Here is an 18,422-nt window from a genome sequence, read left to right as displayed (position 1 = left end):
GAGGCGAGCGGGGGCTACTCTCTAGCTGCGGGGCATGAGCTTCTCGCTGAGCTTTTCTTGTTGCAGAGCACAGGCTCGAGGTGCACGCAGGCTTCAGTGCTTGTAGTACATGGGCTTCAGGCTTAGCTGCCCCGCGGCATGTGGGATCTTTCCCGACCAGGGATAGAACCTGTGTCCCCCACATTGGCAGGTGGATTCTTAACTACTGGACCATGAGGGAAGCCCCTGGATCAGCTTCACTTATACTGCACAAGTGTCCTCCCCTTCACATCCTCTTTTCTGGGTGCAGCTGCTTCAAGGCAGATGTGTTTCCTCCAGATTTACAATAGCCTGGTTCTTTCAGTGTCTTGCTTTGAGCCATTTTCCCCAAGATCATCTGATTGATTTCTCAAAATTAAAACAGCCTTAGACATAATACTCCTTTGCTCAAAATCCTAATGACTCTTTCCACTTGAGAACTAAACTAAACTAAACTTTTGTAGATATAAAGCTCTCCACAGTTGGGTTCCGCTTTCCTGTATCCAGTCAACGTCTCACTCCCCCAAAGGTTCCTCTGTTCCCGTCACTGTCCTGGGCGGACACGCCACTGTGCTGCCTGCAGCCTTGCCTCCTGGCGTGCAAAGCCGGGCCAAAACCTAACTCCTCTGAAAGGCCGGTTCAGTTCCCAACTCCTTGAGCCAGCCTGTCCCAACTGAGTCTGTCCACATGGACCTTGAGTCCTCAAACCTTAGACTCTTTCCAATTTGACCGTTTTCTGGGATTTGTGCACACTCAAGAGCAGTTCTCTTTCTTTTCTCTTTTTGGCTCTGCTGCATGGCCTGTGGGATCCATTCCCTGACTGGGGATCAAGTCCAGGCCCTCAGCAGTGAAAGCACGGAGTCCTAACCACTGGGCCATCAGGGAATTCCCAAGAGCCATTTCATCTCTCTCTCTCTCTTTGTTTCCTAAGAGCTATTTCTTTATTAAGCAATTTCTTTCTTCTAACTAGTGGGAGCTGTAATGCCCACTTTTTAAAATTAATTTTTAGTGGAGTATAGTTGATTTCCACTGTTGTGTTAGTTTCTGCTGCACAGCCAAGTACGTCAGTTACACATATACACATATCCATTATTTGTTAGAGTCTATTCTCATGTAGGTCGGCACAGAGCATGGAGTTCCCTGTGCTACAAATTAGGTTCTTATTAATCTATTTTATATGTAATGCTCTTCCATTTTGCTTCCCCACCAGATACCCTATTAGAAATGACAACTTAAAAAACCAGTAACTTTAAATATATTTTGAAATAAGATATTTAAAAAATTGCATTAAACCAGAATCCATAAGCCAATAATCATTATAAAACACAGACACATTAGACTTTCCTGGTGGTCCAGTGGTTAGGACTCCATGCTTCCAAGCAGGAGGTGCAGATTCGATTCCTGGTCAGGGAATTGAGAACCCACATGCCCTGGCAAGGCCAAAAAAATAAAAAAAACCCTCCTCCCACCCATAAACATACAAATTCAAAGAACCACTTCAAACCACTTCATATTCTGTGAATTTACTTTAAAAAAAAAAAAAAAAACAAAACAATTAAATGCCTTCATGACACGCAAAGCCCAGACCTTCGGACGAGGTACACGAAGGTAAAGCCGCTGTGGTACCTGGCATGTCTAAGGCACAAAAGCTTATCCTCAGTGCAGAGACGGGGGTTCTGGCTCGTGATTAGAAACCACAGATGAGGGTAGAATGGTTAAAGAGAATTACAGATGAAATGATCAGACATGGCCAATCCCTCAATAAATCATAAAACCTAAGAATGTTGTTGCTTTGAAGTTCAGAGGGAAGAAGTTGGTAAAGGAGGTTGAAAACCCTGCCACAAATGCCAAGGAAAGAATCTAATTAGGATTATTTGACAACAGTGATGACCATGTCAGTCAAAGAATTAAAAAAAAAGGCAGCAAGGATCTGTATTTCATTTTTGTTTAAAAGAAACACATACGCAAAACTCTGCCCCGCCGATGGGGCAGCACAGTCTGAGCAGCAGGTGTCTGGCAGGCACAGGCCAAGGTTCCTGGCTGGTGCTTCTCAGCGCTGGGGCAACCCGACTGCCTTGATCTCAAGCCCAGGACCCTCCAGGCCCGGAGTGCAGACGAGATTTTCTCACAGGACGGCAGAAGCTCTCATACTTGAATTCTGACAAAGTCTCTATGTTCCTGGATGCTCTTTTGCGGGGGGTGGGGGGCCTCGCCGTGCAGCCTGTGGAATCTTAGTTCCCTGACCAGGGATCAAATCCATGCCCCGCTGTCGTGGAAGCATGGGGTGTTAACCACTGAACCGCTAGGTAAGTCCCAATCAATGTTAACCTTACATGCTTGTATAGAGTAGTACTTTTATAAAAGGCAAAAATAAACATTTACAGAACTGTTCCTCAGGGTATGACCTCACATTTCTAGGTGTTGCATGTTACAAACAAAGGCCACTGAAAGGGAAAGGAACCTATTTTGGAAGTTGTAACTATGTACATACAGGAAGAATGTAAAAGCAACTGTCCTGACGTTATACAGAGTACACATGGCCTTGGATAAAATTTCCAGCATCAGCATCATACAAAGATTCAAAGAATGCTGCATGTTACTTAATTTTCATAAAAGGAAAGATGATGTGCTTTAGAAAATTTTAGAGTGACAATGACATTAATATTGAAGAGGCATCTGAAGAGTTTAAATAAGTCTCATGCTCTCTGGAAATGGTGCAGTCGTTTGGGAAAATATTTTAAATTCAAAGCAGATTTGTCCTGTTGACCAAACTCCTTTTCATGTGGGTCTTTTCACTGAGGACTCAGCTTGTTTTGGGAGCTAGTATGTGATAATGTGCCCCCTCAGACCCAGAATACAGAGTCCAGAGTTTCTGCTTCCTCATGCAGCCGTTTCCAATAACCCTCGCAGTGCAATGAGTGAAAAAAGGTTTCACTACCAAACACAAAAAAATTAGCAAATTAAGAAACTTTTTTGCTTTCCCTAAGATAATTTACATTCCACTGGGGAAGTCCGAGAGGCAATATGCACCACAGACTCACGGAAACCCTCCAAACAAAACAAACACACAGGGTGAGTCACACTTACTTCAGAGATCCTGACAGCTTGGGCTGCTGAAGAAGTTTATCTGCGTGATTCAGAGCCATAAGGTTATCACCCAGAGCCAGAGCCACGTAGGCACTGCAGGCCAGTATGGAGCATCTGGAACACAAAAGGCGAGGGCTGAGGAGACCTGAGTCGCAGGGCGGCGAGGATGACGTCTATTACAGAGGAAAGGACGGCCTAGATTGCCGGCTGTGGCAACCTGGATGCCAGTCAAGGAGCGGGGAAGCCACAGTGCTAACGGTGAGAATTAGAAGGATGTACAAACCGCCACCTGAGGCTCAGTTTAGCTGTTTACCTAAATCATCTTTAGCTTCCATCCCATCTCCCACAAAATAACCCTCTGGAGTCAACAACATATGCTTAGCCTGTTAAAAAAATGTCGTTAATTGCCTAGTGGGAACTTACTCCCATATAACATTTCTTTTAATATCCTAGAAATAAAGCTATGGAAGCACATTTGCAACTCTGCTAAGAAACACAGTTAACTTACTGAAAAATCCATTTTTTCGGATGTAAAAAAAAATCCATTTTTTACAGTAAGCTCAGCTTACTGTAAAGCGTTCTTCTCTGAAAGCATTAAGAAGTCTATAGCTTTTGCTAAGCCACAGTATCAACAGTAACTAAAAGAATTTCATTCACATAGGTACTATTATCCTAAATGAATATTCAAGGCAAAAAAAAAAAAAAAACCCAGGATGAATAAACGTGAAGATAAAAAATGTAAGTTACACTGATTTTGCTAGGTTGGGCTGGAAACGTAAACTTCTGTTTGGTTTTCTACTTAACGGGCAGCTCATTTAAAACGACTCTAGCTAAAGACTTGACACTAATAGATCATTTGAATGTTAAACAACCGCTCCACAAAGCAATCTTAAAATAAACCCTTGTCAAATAGAAATGAGGTCTGAATGGCCAACCGCAAATGACCTGACATTAGATACAGGGTTTTGAGTTATGTTTACAAATTACAATACATATGTATATCATGAAGTGCACTCCGGTTATAATTTCAGTCTGGGAAGAATGTGACCATCCTAGCAACACAGTTTTCTAATAACTCTGAAATTCTCTGACTAGAAATGCCCCTCTGGTAAAACCACAAGCGGGCAAATTCAGAAGCAGCCTGTTTCCTCCTCACTGCCTCACTCCGGGTTGCTAGAACCTTAGAAAATTGTCCACTAAAGGAAAAGTAGCCCTGCAACCCCTGACAACGCAGAATAGTAGACTGGCACAAGGAAACTGAGATTGATGGCCTGAGCTGTGATGATAAGGACTAGAAGACTGCCTAGTGTGGGTCCTTGCTTTATGAAACTGAGATCCAAAGTGACTAAATATATTCTCTAGCTTGGAGTATATGACTAGGGTCAGGACTAACAGTCAACGCCGTGGACTCCCCTTTCATGGTTCTTCCCAAACTATCACACTGCTTGTCAGTTCACAAGACTGCCCTAAAAATAAAGTATAAAGAATGGATTACATTATGATTTTTCTAGTGCATACATAACTATGCACGCACATGCAACCTATCTTTTTATCATTTATTATTGTTCTTTTTACTTTTTGGCTGTGTTGTGTGGCATGAGGGATCTTAGTTCCCCGACCAGGGATAGAACCTGCGGTCCCTGCATTGGGAGCATGGAGCCTTAACTACTGGACTGCCAGGGAAGTCCCATAATCTGCCTTTTTAAACAGGAAGAAAACAGAATTTAATTGAAACGTTACAAGTTTAAATTTTGTTACTGAGCACCTAATTTAAAATCCGAACCCTGTTCATAGAAGAGAGTACTTAAGAGCAGCAAGCAGTGTCATTACCAAAGGGATTTTCCTGACAAGCCTACAGTCACCCTCATGTCTCCAACAGCTGTCTTCACTAACAAGGCCATCCCATGGCAACAACGCAGGGGGAGTCCTCTGTGATGGAAGACTCCAGGGCCCAAAGGAGGGAGGCACTGGCTGGTTATCTCCTATTTTCAGGAGCACTTCAGCTCTGTGTGGTGAGATTAGGGTGACTTAATTTCCTCTTTTGGTTTATTTATAGTTTTATTTTTGAATGGCAATAAACATTCATTCATCACTCAGATATGCACTGCTTATGAAGAAAAAGAATGACTTTTAAAGGCCGGGGTCTTGGGCTTCCCTGGTGGTCTAGTGGTTAAAAATCTGCCTTGCAATGCAGGGGACACTGGTTTGATCCCTTGCCTGGAAGATCCCACATGCCACGGGGCAACTAAGCCCATGTGCCACAACCACGGAAGCCTGCGTACCCTGGAGCTCGCGCTCTGCAACAAGAAAAGTCCTCCCACCACAGCTAGAGCAGAGCCCCTACTCGCCGCAGCTAGAGAAAGCTCGTGCGCAGCAACGAAGACCCAGAGCAGTCAAGAATAAATAAATAAAAAATAAAAATAAAGGCGTAGGTCTCCAGAGGCCCTAGGTCATCATCAACTCACGGTCACTTGAATGACAGTCACACAACTGAATATTCGTTTCCGTCTGTGACTCTTGCCAAAGGCCAGGGCAAAACACAAGCTCCTTAAAAGCAGAAGCTTGCCTCTTTTGTTTCCTACACAAAGGCTGGAGCAATTTCTCAGTGTCTGCATAGGTGTTTAACAGGCCAGCAATGTAAGATTCAGCTTTCAGCACCACAGATCTACTTCTCTGGCACCCAGACGCCCACCTGCCCAGGTGGCAGGCCACCTTGCTGAGGAAGCCGACTCCTCTCTGGCTCCCAGACGTAGGCTCCAGGCCAGAGTCTAGGACAGGGCTCGCCTCAGGCAGGCTTGCTGGGAAAAGCCTGCCCTGGCCTCTCCTGACAGTAGGGGGGCTATTACTGCTCTAGCCCACTGTCAAGCCCACTTTGGGTCCAGAAATCAGTCATGTAAGATTTGCAGCAGGATTCTGCTTCCTGAACTATAATTGTGTACGAGGTGAAAACTGGTTTTCCTCAGTTTTTACCTTTTTCCCCACGAGACACCATGTCAAATTAGAACAGGGTGAAAGATTCTACTATTAAAGCAAGCTCCCTATTAAAAAATACTTGAATACGTGAACACAAAACTCTCTGCTCAAGAGTCATCACATTCAAGTACGTTTCCTTGCATGAAACTAAAACTAACATTCATACTCTTCTTCTCGGATGGAGTGCCTTCTCATCCACCCTAAGGCATCTCTTACCACCCTCTCGCTCAACCTCTATTTCCTCTTGGGAAACAACATTCCACGCTGCATAATTCCTGCAAACTGGTCACACCAGAAACACGCTTGGCTCTGGAGAAATCGCTTCACTTCTGATAGCTGCTACTTAAAATACTGACCCCCCCGCCGCCCCAACCTGCCCCACCACTTCCTCGAGTCACTGTCCAATCTGCTTGACCAACCGCTCAGTGGATCTGACAGGTCATCAGACCGGAAGAACTATACCTCAGGGGAAGGGACATGCTTGCTTCACCCGCCCTGCTGCGCACCCCTCCCCCGTGGGGGATCCCATACAACCCTGCCCGCCCCTCCACACGCTGGAGGAGCTGGCTCTAGAGCCACAGAATGCCAACCCCTGGTAAAGAACAGAACAAAAAAGAACAAAGAAAGGAGAGAAACAGGGAAATTTTTTTCCTTAAAAGACCAAACTACAGCAACAAGCCATTTAAGACTGAGCATTAAATGTGTCAAGCCTATATTCTGTGGGTAAAACGAATCTAAACCAAGTGCCTGAAACAGGAAAGTCAATGCAGCCACTCAGTCGTGTCCGACTCTTTGTGACCCCACTGACTGCAGCACGCCAGGCCTCCCTATCCATCACCAACTCCCGGAGTTCACTCAGACTCATGTCCATCGAGGCGGTGATGCCATCCAGCCATCTCATCCTCTGTCATCCCCTTTTCCTCCTGCTTTCAATCTTTCCCAGCATCAGGGTCTTTTCCAATGAGTCAGTTCTTTGCATCAGGTGGCCAAAATATTGGGAGTTTCAGCTTCAGCATCAGTCCTTCCAATGAATATTCAAGACATCTCCTTCAGAATGGACTGGTTGGATCTCCTTGCAGTCCAAGGGACTCTCAAGAGTCTTCTCCAACACCACAGTTCAAAAGCATCAATTCTTTGGCACTAAGCTTTCTTTACAGTCCAACTCTCACATCCATCCGTGACTACTGGAAAAACCATAGCTTTGACTAGATGGACCGTTGCTGGCAAACAGCTCAACCCATATCAAGAGAGGCTACACTGGGGGTAAGCCCAGTCAGTCACCATTTGTCAAAGGTAAATAAATTCACAAAGTGACCTCATGACACACGTTATTTGAAAAATTGGCTCAAAACATCCTATAAAGAATTTCTTCTAACAAATTAAATATGGTACTGGATTTAAAATTTTTTAAATGTACATTTCAAACTGTTTCCATTTATCTACAGAAATCTAGAAAATGTTCAACTTGTCAACTCCAGCTCTTAAAATTTAAAGCTTTATGTCTTCTGTAAACACTTCGCTTTCTAATAACTGCTCTGTTACTAAGAGCCTTACTGATAAACACACCCCAAATCCAATACCGAGAGAGGACCAGCTCAAAAAAGCTGAGAAAGTTTTCCTCTTCAACCAAATCTAGCATCTCAAGGAATCCAGTCCTACCCCAGGCAGCAAGTAAAATGCAACCATCACAGACACAGCATCTTACACACGGGCAGGACCGTAAGATCATGCAATCTAACTTGACAGAAGAGGAAAGAAAGGCCCAAACGGGTTAAACGATTTGTCCAATGCCAGCAGGAGCCCTGTGGGGTTTCTCCAGAGTGGGAGACCACTGAAGAATTATCCCAACCCTGGCTTGTGATTAATCCAATCACCATTCATCTAAATGGGGTCCCGGGACTCAGATGTGAATCGTGCTGTGTGAAGACAAGCTGCTGATAAGATGAAGGATGGATCCCACAGGCAGGTTCCCTTTTCTGGAAGAGTTTCCTAGATGAACATGTTTCCGTAGGATCAGACCCGGTTAAGAGAGTGAATCGGGGCTGAGCTCCTAACAAGAGCAATATGAGAGTCAGGAGATTATTAGTCAAGATACTGTTTTAGGTATGTCTCTACAACTACAATAGAAGTACTTGGCTAAGACCAAAAGAAATAGGATTCCTTAAGTACACTAAAACTGCCTGTGATATTTATGTTATCCACCATTTGTTTGGCTCATCCTCTTTTATAAACACTGGGCCATGGGAGGTCCCTTTTAAGTGAATGGGAAATGATTCACTGGGTGTCACATCAGAAGTCTATAAGAACCAATTAAGGTTCCATAATTTATACTTGTGGAATAACTGGGCCGAGTTAAATTTGGTCCGAACATTTCCTTTTATCCATTTTGAGCCTCTTACTAAAAAAAAAAAGAAAAGAAAGAAAGAAATATTGAAATTAACTGTGTCACCAAAAAAAAAAAAAGACTAATTTGAAATTTCGTTTTTATTTTGTATGCTCTGATTTTCTCATACAGACACTTCCCATATTGGCCCCAACATTATTTCTTGCCCTTTTCCAGTTCAGTTATACTCTTTTCCAGGTTCTAGAGAAGCCTCTAATTTACCTTTAGAAATTAAAAGTTGGCTACTATCACAATCTCAGAATGAATAACAAAGATGTCCTGTAATATGCAACATATAAGACTTTGTACATACCCATGACAGTTATTAAAATATCATGCAACAATGAAATGTTAATGTGACTAACCTTGTGGACTTCTTTTTTTACTATTAATAAGATGTGCTTAGTGCTCAGTCATGTCCGACTCTTTGCGACCCTATGGACCTTAGCCCGCCAGGCTCCTCTGTCCATGGGATTCTCCAGGCAAGAATACTGGAGTGGGTTGCCATGCTCTCCTCCAGGGGAGCTTCCCAACCCAGGGATCAAACCCAGGTCCACCACACTGCAGGCGGATTCTTTACTGTCTGAGCTACCAGGGAAGCCCATTAATAAGATACTTCTATGCAAAAGGATTAATATGTTGAGCCCTTACCTCATATACAAAAATTAACTGAAAATGGATCAAAGACCTAAATGTAGTGCTGAATAAAATTATTTAACTCTTAGATGAAAACATAGGGGTAAATCTCATGACCTTGGATTTGGCAGAGGATTCTTCGATATGACACGAGAAGTATAGTCAATAAAAGAATAAAACATAAATTGAACTTTGTCAAAATCAAAAATATTTGAGATTCAAAAACACCTGCAAAAAACCTGAAAAGACAACAGGCAGAATTAGAGAAAATATTTACAAGTCATATATCTGATAAGGACCCTGGGCCTAGAATATATAAGTAACTCTTACAACTCAACAATAAAAAAGACAACTAACCCCTCTATAAAACAGCAAAGGATTTCAATAAACATTTCTCTAAAGAAAAAGATACAAGTGTCCAATAAGCACGTGAAAAGATGCTCAATATCACTAGGTTTCAGGGAAAGATGGTAACAATAACCCGGTATACGAGACAGCAAAAGAGACACTGATGTATAGAACAGTCTTATGGACTCTGTGGGAGAGGGAGAGGGTGGGAAGATTTGGGAGAATGGCATTGAAACATGTAAAATATCATGTAAGAAACGAGTTGCCAGTCCAGGTTCGATGCACGATACTGGATGCTTGGGGCTAGTGCACTGGGATGACCCAGAGGGATGGTATGGGGAGGCAGGAGGGAGGAGGGTTCAGGATGGGGAACACATGTATACCTGTGGCGGATTCATTTTGATATTTGGCAAAACTAATACAATTATGTAAAGTTTAAAAATAAAATAAAATTAGGAAAAAGAGCTTCCAGAGGTCAGGAAAAAAAAAAAGCCATAGTGAGATACCACTTCATACCCACTACAATGTATCCATATAATAAAAAAGATGAATAACAAGTGTTGGTGTGGATGTGAAGAAATTGCAACTCGCATACACTGCTGGACTTGCCTGGTGGCTCACATGATAAAGCATCTGTCTACAATGCAGGAGACCCAGGTTCGATCCCTGAGTCGGGAAGATCCTCTGGAGAAGGAAATGGCAATCCACTCCAGTACTATTGCCTGGAAAATCCCATGGACAGAAGAACTTGGTAGGCTACAGTCCATGGGGTCACAAAGAGTCAGATATGACTGAGCAACTTCACTTCACTTCACTTCATACACTGCTGGTGGGATTGTTAATGGTGCAGCCACTTTACAAAACAGTCTGGTAATTCCTTAAACAATTAAATAGTTACCATGGGGCCCAGCAATTCCACTTCTAGGTAGAAAAATAAACAGCATGTCTACACAAAGACTTGTACATGAATGTATAGAGCAGCATTATTCCTAGTAGCCTAAAGATGCAAACAATCCAAAATGAATTGAATAAACTAAATGTGGTATATCCATACAATGGAATATTATTCAGAAATAAAAATGAATGAAATACTGACATAGGCTACAACTTGAATGAACCTTGAAAACATTGTAAGTGAAAGAAGCTAGTCATAAAACCCACATATTACATAATCCCATTCACAGGAAAGTGCAAAACAGGTAATCTAGAGAGACAAAAAGTGGATTGATTAAGGCTGGGGAGTAGACTGAAGAGAAAGGGGTTACAGCCAAAGGGTGCAGGGTCCTGAAACTGACCGCGGTGATGACTGCACAGTGCTGTGAATAAACGAACAGTCCCGGGATGGTACACTTTACACGGGTGAATCGTATGGTATGTGGATTGTATCTCAGTACAGCTCTTTTAAAAATATGTGATCAGTTATTTTGTTGTTTTGTTGCTAAGTCCTGTCTGACTCTTTGCAACCCCATGGACTGTAGCCTCCCAGGATCCCCCATCCATGGGATTCTCCAGGCAAGAATAGTGGAGTGGGTTGCCATTTCCTTCTCCAGAGGATCTTCCTGACCCAGGGATTGAACCCTCAACTCCTGCAGGCAGATTCGTTACTGCTAAGCCAATTATCAGTGATGGTCAATAAATTTTGACTTAAAAAAAAGTCAACCCTTATATTAGGTGTGTATAGTGTAAGAAGTCAACCCTTATATTAGGTGTGTATAGTGTGTAAGAAAATCATTATCTCCCAAATGCACATGGCAACATTAATATTTAAATCAAAGCATATGGCCAAAATATCAACCCTGTACATGTTTTTGCACTGTAAGAGTCATTTGGGAGTTAGGCCTTTTGAAGACGAAATTTTCTGATGAGATACTAGGCTAAATTTTGTGCCATGTGAGAAAACTGGCATAGAACAGTATCACACACTGGTAAAAACCACGTGTCAAAAAATACAAACACTTCAAATGGTTCTAAAACCTTAGAGGCAGCACTGTCCAAGAGGAATGTAATCGGGGCCATTATTTTCCAGTAGACACATTAAAAAAAAAAACAGTGGAATTTATTTCCATATTTTAAAATTAACCCAATATATCTAACATGTCATTTCAACATAATCAATACACAACATTACTAACATATATTACAGGTTTAGATGTCCTAAAATGGGTGTGTATCATACATCTGTGTGTGCCTTTCACCAGCCACGTCCCATGTGCTCAGGGCCCAGTGATGAGTGATTGTGATTTTAGATACTGAGGCTTTAGCGTCTAAGGAATACACGTAAAATACAAGGAGAGTTTTTTTGTTGCTCTTAAAACACCAAGTTTTCCACATGTCACCCTATGAGTGATATGTCAGAGAAACTGACCATTCATGAATCATTACTGGTTAATTGTATTCCCCCAAAGAATATACTTAGAGTTATATGAATTTTGAAAATTTTCAAAATTTCTTAAAACTATTTAAAGTTAGGTATGATTTTTATATCATCTTAAAATACATCATCTTAAATGTACAGTTTGGTAAGTTTGAACATATACATGTAAACCGCCAGTCCAATTAAGACACAGAATATTTCTTTCACCCCAGAAAGATTCCTTCCAGTCAATTCCCCAAGCACTGTTCCCATTTCTATGAACATAAGTTAGGACAGCTTCTGCCTGTCGTACAAATGGTATAAATAGAATCATACGTATGTACCTTACACTGAGTAAAGAAGAAACAAAATGTTTTGAGATTTGCATCATGCTGACTAGTGCAGCAGCAGCTTGTTCTTTTTACAGCTGAGCAGTATTCCAATATACAGAGTGGCCTGTAATTTATTTTATTTCTTAAAATTAAAAAAATTTAATTTGGCTTCACTCGATCTTACCTGGGGCATGTGGGATCTTTAGTTTCAGCATACAGGACCTAGTTCCCTGACCAGGGAATCAAACTCAGGCCCCTTGAGTTGGAAGCGTGGCGTCTTAGCCACTGAACCACCAGGGAAGTCCCTATTTATGTTAGAAAGAATTTTTGGTTGCACTGAGTGACTGGCATGTGGGATCTGTTTCCCCGACCAGGCCTCTTGCAATGGGAGCTTGGAGTCCTAACAACGGGACAACTAGGGAATTCCTAGCCAACAATTTAGTTAAGCCAATCTCCCACTGATACATGCCTAGGTTATTTCTACTTTTTGTCTATCAAAAGTAAAACTGCTTTAAAATTCTTACGTGGACAAATTTTCATTTCTCTCAGACAAAAACTGAGAAATAGAATCACCTTTCATTTCAATAATGTAAGTCAGAGCACTTATTTAACTCAAGACTGGAGTGAGAGTGAGTATGCGTGTCTGCGCACGTGTTTTCTTAACCGCATGAAACCAATGGCTTTGCTTTGGGTGGTTCAGGAAATAAAGGAATATTCTTACAGTGTCATTATATGCATGCCTTCTTGACCCAATGTATCAGTATCTCTAAATTCATCTGAGCCTCATGATTAAACCATTAATTTCTGAGACTTCTTCCTGCTTGGGGGACAAATTTCTGTTTTAATTTTGAGAATATTTTTTTCTGAAAGCTACCTTGATTTTAATACAGAATCTCACAATTGCTTCCGGTATCCTATGCCTTCTGAAAACATACCTGTAACTTGGTTAGAATGATTTTTTTGGGGAACCATCTTCATTCATGTACAAAAAAAAAAAAAAAAAGGAAACTAGTCAAGAAGCTCTGTCTGAATCCATACAGTAAGAAGTGGTCATTAGAACCGTCATGATAATTTACTGCGTATTAGTTATGCTGGAAAAGAGGAAGTGAGGTTTTGCATTGGTGTCTTGGGTATTAGAGCATAGAGGGGTCAAATATAACAGTCCATAAAAACTAAACTATGCACTCCTCATACACGTTTCCAATCGTATAAATGAATTCAGGTTAGAAACAGATAAAATCTCTGACAATTCTAGGATCTCAAAGGAGAACCAATGTGCTCAGGCTCCTCCTTTCTGCAGAAGACAGCTGGCTCCTGCCACAGAACTGCCCTCTAACACACCCAACTATGCTGGGAGCTTTTATAGCTTTGAAAATTACGACACAAATCTTTTATGACTCCTTCCCCCACACCATTTGTCTCCACATTATGGTTACTACTGTCCTGCCCAGCGGTTCTTTTTAGAAATCTACCCTAAGGCTCCTTCCATCTTGTTCCATTTCCCTTCTCCCATCTGCTCCATAAGAAAAAAAGGTTAGTATGTATCAGCAAACCCATCTTACCTCACTTTATGATGATGGAATTCCCTGTGGAGACCCTCTGTCCCTTTCCACAAAAATAGGGAAGTAATTTTTTTTTTCTCTCTGAAAACCACCAATCCTCCTGCTAGAATGTGTGGAAAGCAAACAGTTGTCAAAGGCACAACACTCTCTGAGAGGATGAATGCCACCCTGCACATACCCTTCTGTTTTATAGTGCCACTTACAGAAGGTAAATTTAAATTACACAACTCGGTAGCTGTTCAACCAGTGTGGAAGCAGAAACATCTTAAATTACATGCACACATAAAGCAATCCTAAGATCAGCACTCATTCAAATAAACTTGAAAAATTAAATCCAACTCAAATATTGCTGCAAATATTCATCATAAAGGATTCCCCTTAAATGTGTACAATGATAAATCACCGCAGCATTATTTATAACAGCAAAAACTGACAACACTGTAACTATAAATCAACATTAAATAGTCATATCCATATAATGCAATTGTATGCACCCACTGGAGAAGGCAATGGCACCCCACTCCAGGACTCTTGCCTGGAAAATCCCATGGACGGAGGAGCCTGGTAGGCTGCAGACCATGGGGTCGAGAAGAGTCGGACACGACTGAGCGACTTCACTTTCACTTTTCCCTTTCATGCATTAGTGAAGGAAATGGCAATCCACTCCAGTGTTCTTGCCTGGAAATCCCAGGGACGGAGGAGCCTGGTGGGCCGCCGTCTATGGGGTCGCACAGAGTCAGACACGACTGAAGCGACTTAGCAGCAGCAGCATGCACCCATTAGTGAAAGTGAAAGTAAAGTCGCTCAGTCGTGTCCGACTCTTTGCAACCCCAAGGACTGTAGCCTACCAGGCTCCTCCACCCATGGGGTTTTCTAGGCAAAAGTACTGGAGTAGGTTGCCATATCCTTCTCCAGAGGATCTTCCTGACCCAGGGATTGAACCCAGGTCTCCCGCATTGTAGGCAGACGCTTTACTGTCTGAGCCACCAGGGAAGTCTAATGCACCCATTAGAAAGAATGAAACCGAGCTCTATACTGATACAAACTATCTCTACAGACACATTGTAATGTGAAAAGTAAGGTACAGAGCAGTGTGGAAGGCTATGGCTGTAGTGTAAAAATCCATATATATATATGCTGGGATGGTAATGAGAAATCTCACTGGAAGGACACAGAGGAAGCTGGTCAGCTGCCGCCCAACAGGAGGGAAAGCAGCCCGAGACTGGCTAAGATTCACTTTACACTGCAGGGCCTCTACGGTACTTGGACTCTTCACCCTACAGAGTAACCTACTAACGACAGAGGAGCCCTGAGGTGCACGTGAAGTGTGGTGGCCCCACAGACAGAGACGTCTGTAGCAAACAGTAGGCGTCCTGGGGGAAACTGTGCATTTCTGGGGCAAATTTAAAGCGTTTTCCCAAATGCAGCCTTGGCTGAAATTTACAATCCATCCCTTTACATCAGCTCACTTTATACCAAACCTAGATTAGCTTTACTTAATTTGCTTTGTTTTTTCACATTTCCACTCAGGACAAAAATCCAACATAGTGAGTTTATTTTAGCTATATGGTTGGAATTTGATTTTTTTTTTATTTCATTTTATTTCACTCCATAGCTATATTCTTTTGTATATTTTGTCATTGTTTCGCCAGTTATTTGTCATAGTATTTTTTATTTTCTTGCTATCTTCTGACTCATATAGGAAATAAGAATTCAAGAAAATTTAAATAAAACCTTGGGGAAAAAAATTTAATTATCTTTAAGTTAAAAACAAAAACGCTGCTTTTAAAACCTTAAATGACCAACTTATTTCTAACTAAATTTGAGAGTTTAGATTTTCCTCATATAATCAGAAGATTAATGCTTTCTTCCCAAAAATAAGATACAGTGGGAATTTACACATATATATAACCCAGGAAAGAGAGGTTATATTACTGCAAAGTGGGAATTTGACAGAATAAAGAGATAAAAAGCTGTTGTCTGGACTTCCTTGGTGGTTCAGTGATTACGAATCCGCCTGCTAAGGCAGGGAACGTGGGTTCGACCCCTGGTCTGGGTGACTAAGTCTGTCCGCCACAACTACTGAGCCTGTGCTCCACAAGAGAAGCCCAGACGCCACAACTAGCCTGTAGTCTCTGCTCGCTGCAACCAGGGAAGGCCCACGGGCAGCGACAAAGCCCCGGCGCAGACAAAAAAAAAAGCTGTTGCTGTGTTGAACAGGGTGCCTGGAGCCCTGAGCTCGCTGACAACGATGCCATGCCATCAACACACTGATCTGATGATACACGACCAGAAAAGGGCACATGGCCAGTCTTTCCTCCAAAGAGATTCATTAAGATTAATGGAGTAACTTCATGTTTTAAAAGTTGGAAGAAACAGATATTCCAGTAACAAAATAAAAATCATCAGTTATCCCACCACTATGAAGGTTCTGACACAGATCCCTCCAGACTTTTATCATGCAGACACATATATACATTATTTTATAAAAATGTAACTGTAAACTATTTAGACACAAATCTTAGCATTTTATAGCTCTGTCCAAAGCTTTATTTGGAAAGGTAAATGAAACTAATCAAATATATTATGAGAAATTACATGAAACATGGAGAGAGCCTTACATTATTAAGCTTATATAAAATAAATTCTAGATAAAACAAAAATTTAGATTGGTGGTTGTGACAGTGTAACAAAAAGTGCTAGAAAAATGTGGCTAAATTATTCTTTAAATCTTGGAGGCAAGAAGGCCTTTCTAAACACCGCACAAAATGGGGGAACAAAGTAAAGAACATTGATAAATATGATACTTAATACATGAAACTGTTTTATAACTAAATATCAGAAACAGTGTTATAAGACAAATGATAAAGATCAATTTCCTTAATAAAACAGTAAATCCTACCAACAGGAGGTTCACAGTAAAAGTAATATAGGTGATCAATAAACTTTGGCATCAGATTGAGCACCTTGGATTGAAAGAAATGTAAAATTATAATGTGAAGTCATTCCCCACTTATTAGGGTGATCAAATTATCACAAGAAGAAAGGACACGCCCCAAATCCCACCACCTGGTAACTAGCCTACTAAGTAATGCCGTTTTCTCCTAAGTGTTTGCCATCTGCTACTGAGAGCAGTGCCTTTTCTTTTACCTCTGATTCCCCTGCAGCTAGCACAGATCAGCACTAATGCTTGTTGGAAAGAATGTGATTAAATGAAATGCTTTCCAAAACTTTACAATGCTACTGGCAATACAGAAACGTCTCAACTGTACTCTTGTCACTTTTTGCAACTTAGTAGGTGAAAACATAAGCAATGATGGCTCTTTCTTTCCATTTTAATTTGCAGTCCTATTATTGAAATCATTCTTAAGAGATGCTGAACCATTAACCCTATTTCCAAAACATGAAAAGACAATGGTCAAAAACATCCCAAATTTGTTGAAAGATAAATTTATAGACTTAAGAAAGTCAGCTAACACCAAGGGAGGTTAAAACCAAAGAAAAGCCCACTTAGATCCATCATAGTGTAACTGCTGAACGAAACACAGACAATCCACGGGGACAGGAAAATGGCACCTGTAACACAGCGGCTGAAGTCAGACACCGGCGGCTAGAGACGATGCGGTGCCGTCTCGGAAAAGCCGACTGAAAACAGAACAAGACCTAAAACACTTTTATGCAATGAAAACATCCTCCAAGAATGAAGAGGAAATGAAGACAACTTTAGATTTAAAAAGGAAAACAAAACAACATAAAACCTTAGGAAAAACTGATGGGAGATCTTCAGATTGAAGGGAAATGATTTTCTATAAAAATGAGAATCATCAGGAAATGGTACTCATGTAGTCAGACATAAAAGACTGCTCTGTTTCTTTTAACATATACATGACTGTTCAAAGCAAATATAATGGGGTTTGTAAATCTACATAGGCAATAACATAACTTACCCAAACTGATAGAGATAGACAGAGAAAATCTGAATAGCACTTAACTACCGAAGAACTTCAATTCACTATTCAACCTTTCCCACAAAGACCCTAGCCCAGATGGTTTTACTGGTGAATTCTATCAATCATCTGAGGAAGGAACAACACCTAGATTAGATAAACTCTTTCAGAAAACAGAGGAAGTACTTTCCAACCCATTCATATGTTCAGCATAACCCTGAAACTAACACCTAAACAAGACATCTACAGGAATGAAGGGCATGGACCACCTTTCCTTGTGAGCATGGGAGCAAACACTCCTCACAAAAAGACTCAATCCAACAGTTTATTAAAAAGGTAGTAAATACATCCTGCCTAGTAGGCTTAAATCACAAGACTGAAAGGTTGGTTTAATATCTGACACTTAATCAATGCAATTCATAATATTAACAAAATAAAGGACCAATGCAATGCTAATTTTGTTTAGATACTCACTTTAAGTTTTCTAACTCCTGTTTTCTCAATGGGGAAGAAGGTGGAGCTGGAATGCATTTGTCTCCATCGTGGCTTTTACTGCTAAAATAAAGATAGAGTCCTAATTATGAAGAGCACAAATAATCAAATATATTGATAAAGTTTCATCTCCCTATCCCCACTCTCATGCAATTTTTTAATGAAAAAAGTGTAAAAGAATCAAACTGAAAAATACTTGGTAATGCAGTATCACTAACATGTTAAAGCTGTAGCACAGGGACTTTTCTAGTGGTCCAGTGGTTAAGACTCTGTGTTTCCAATGCAGGGGAC

The 18,422-nt window shown here is 41.2% G+C and overlaps 1 protein-coding gene across 3 annotated transcripts in view; it reads right to left on the bottom strand.

Annotated features, from left to right (window-relative positions):
• CNOT10 (CCR4-NOT transcription complex subunit 10) overlaps positions 1-18,422 on the bottom strand; it is a 58,355-nt gene that overhangs the window by 5,111 nt on the left and 34,822 nt on the right. For 2 of the 3 annotated variants that reach the window (NM_001083755.1, XM_015459454.2), the window contains exons 13-14: positions 18,114-18,194; positions 3,106-3,219 (exon numbers count right to left, since the gene is read on the bottom strand). In NM_001083755.1, coding sequence (NP_001077224.1) covers positions 3,106-3,219; positions 18,114-18,194 — 195 coding nt within the window. The remainder of the gene's footprint in view (positions 1-3,105; positions 3,220-18,113; positions 18,195-18,422) is intronic. The other variant, XM_024982949.2, reaches the window with a different exon arrangement.

The sequence above is a fragment of the Bos taurus genome, chromosome 22 (genome assembly GCF_002263795.3).
Source record: "Bos taurus isolate L1 Dominette 01449 registration number 42190680 breed Hereford chromosome 22, ARS-UCD2.0, whole genome shotgun sequence".
In the NCBI taxonomy this organism is placed as follows: Eukaryota; Metazoa; Chordata; class Mammalia; order Artiodactyla; family Bovidae; genus Bos; species Bos taurus.
Note: the sequence above shows the minus strand (reverse complement) of the source record. Positions and strands in the feature narration are given on the sequence as shown.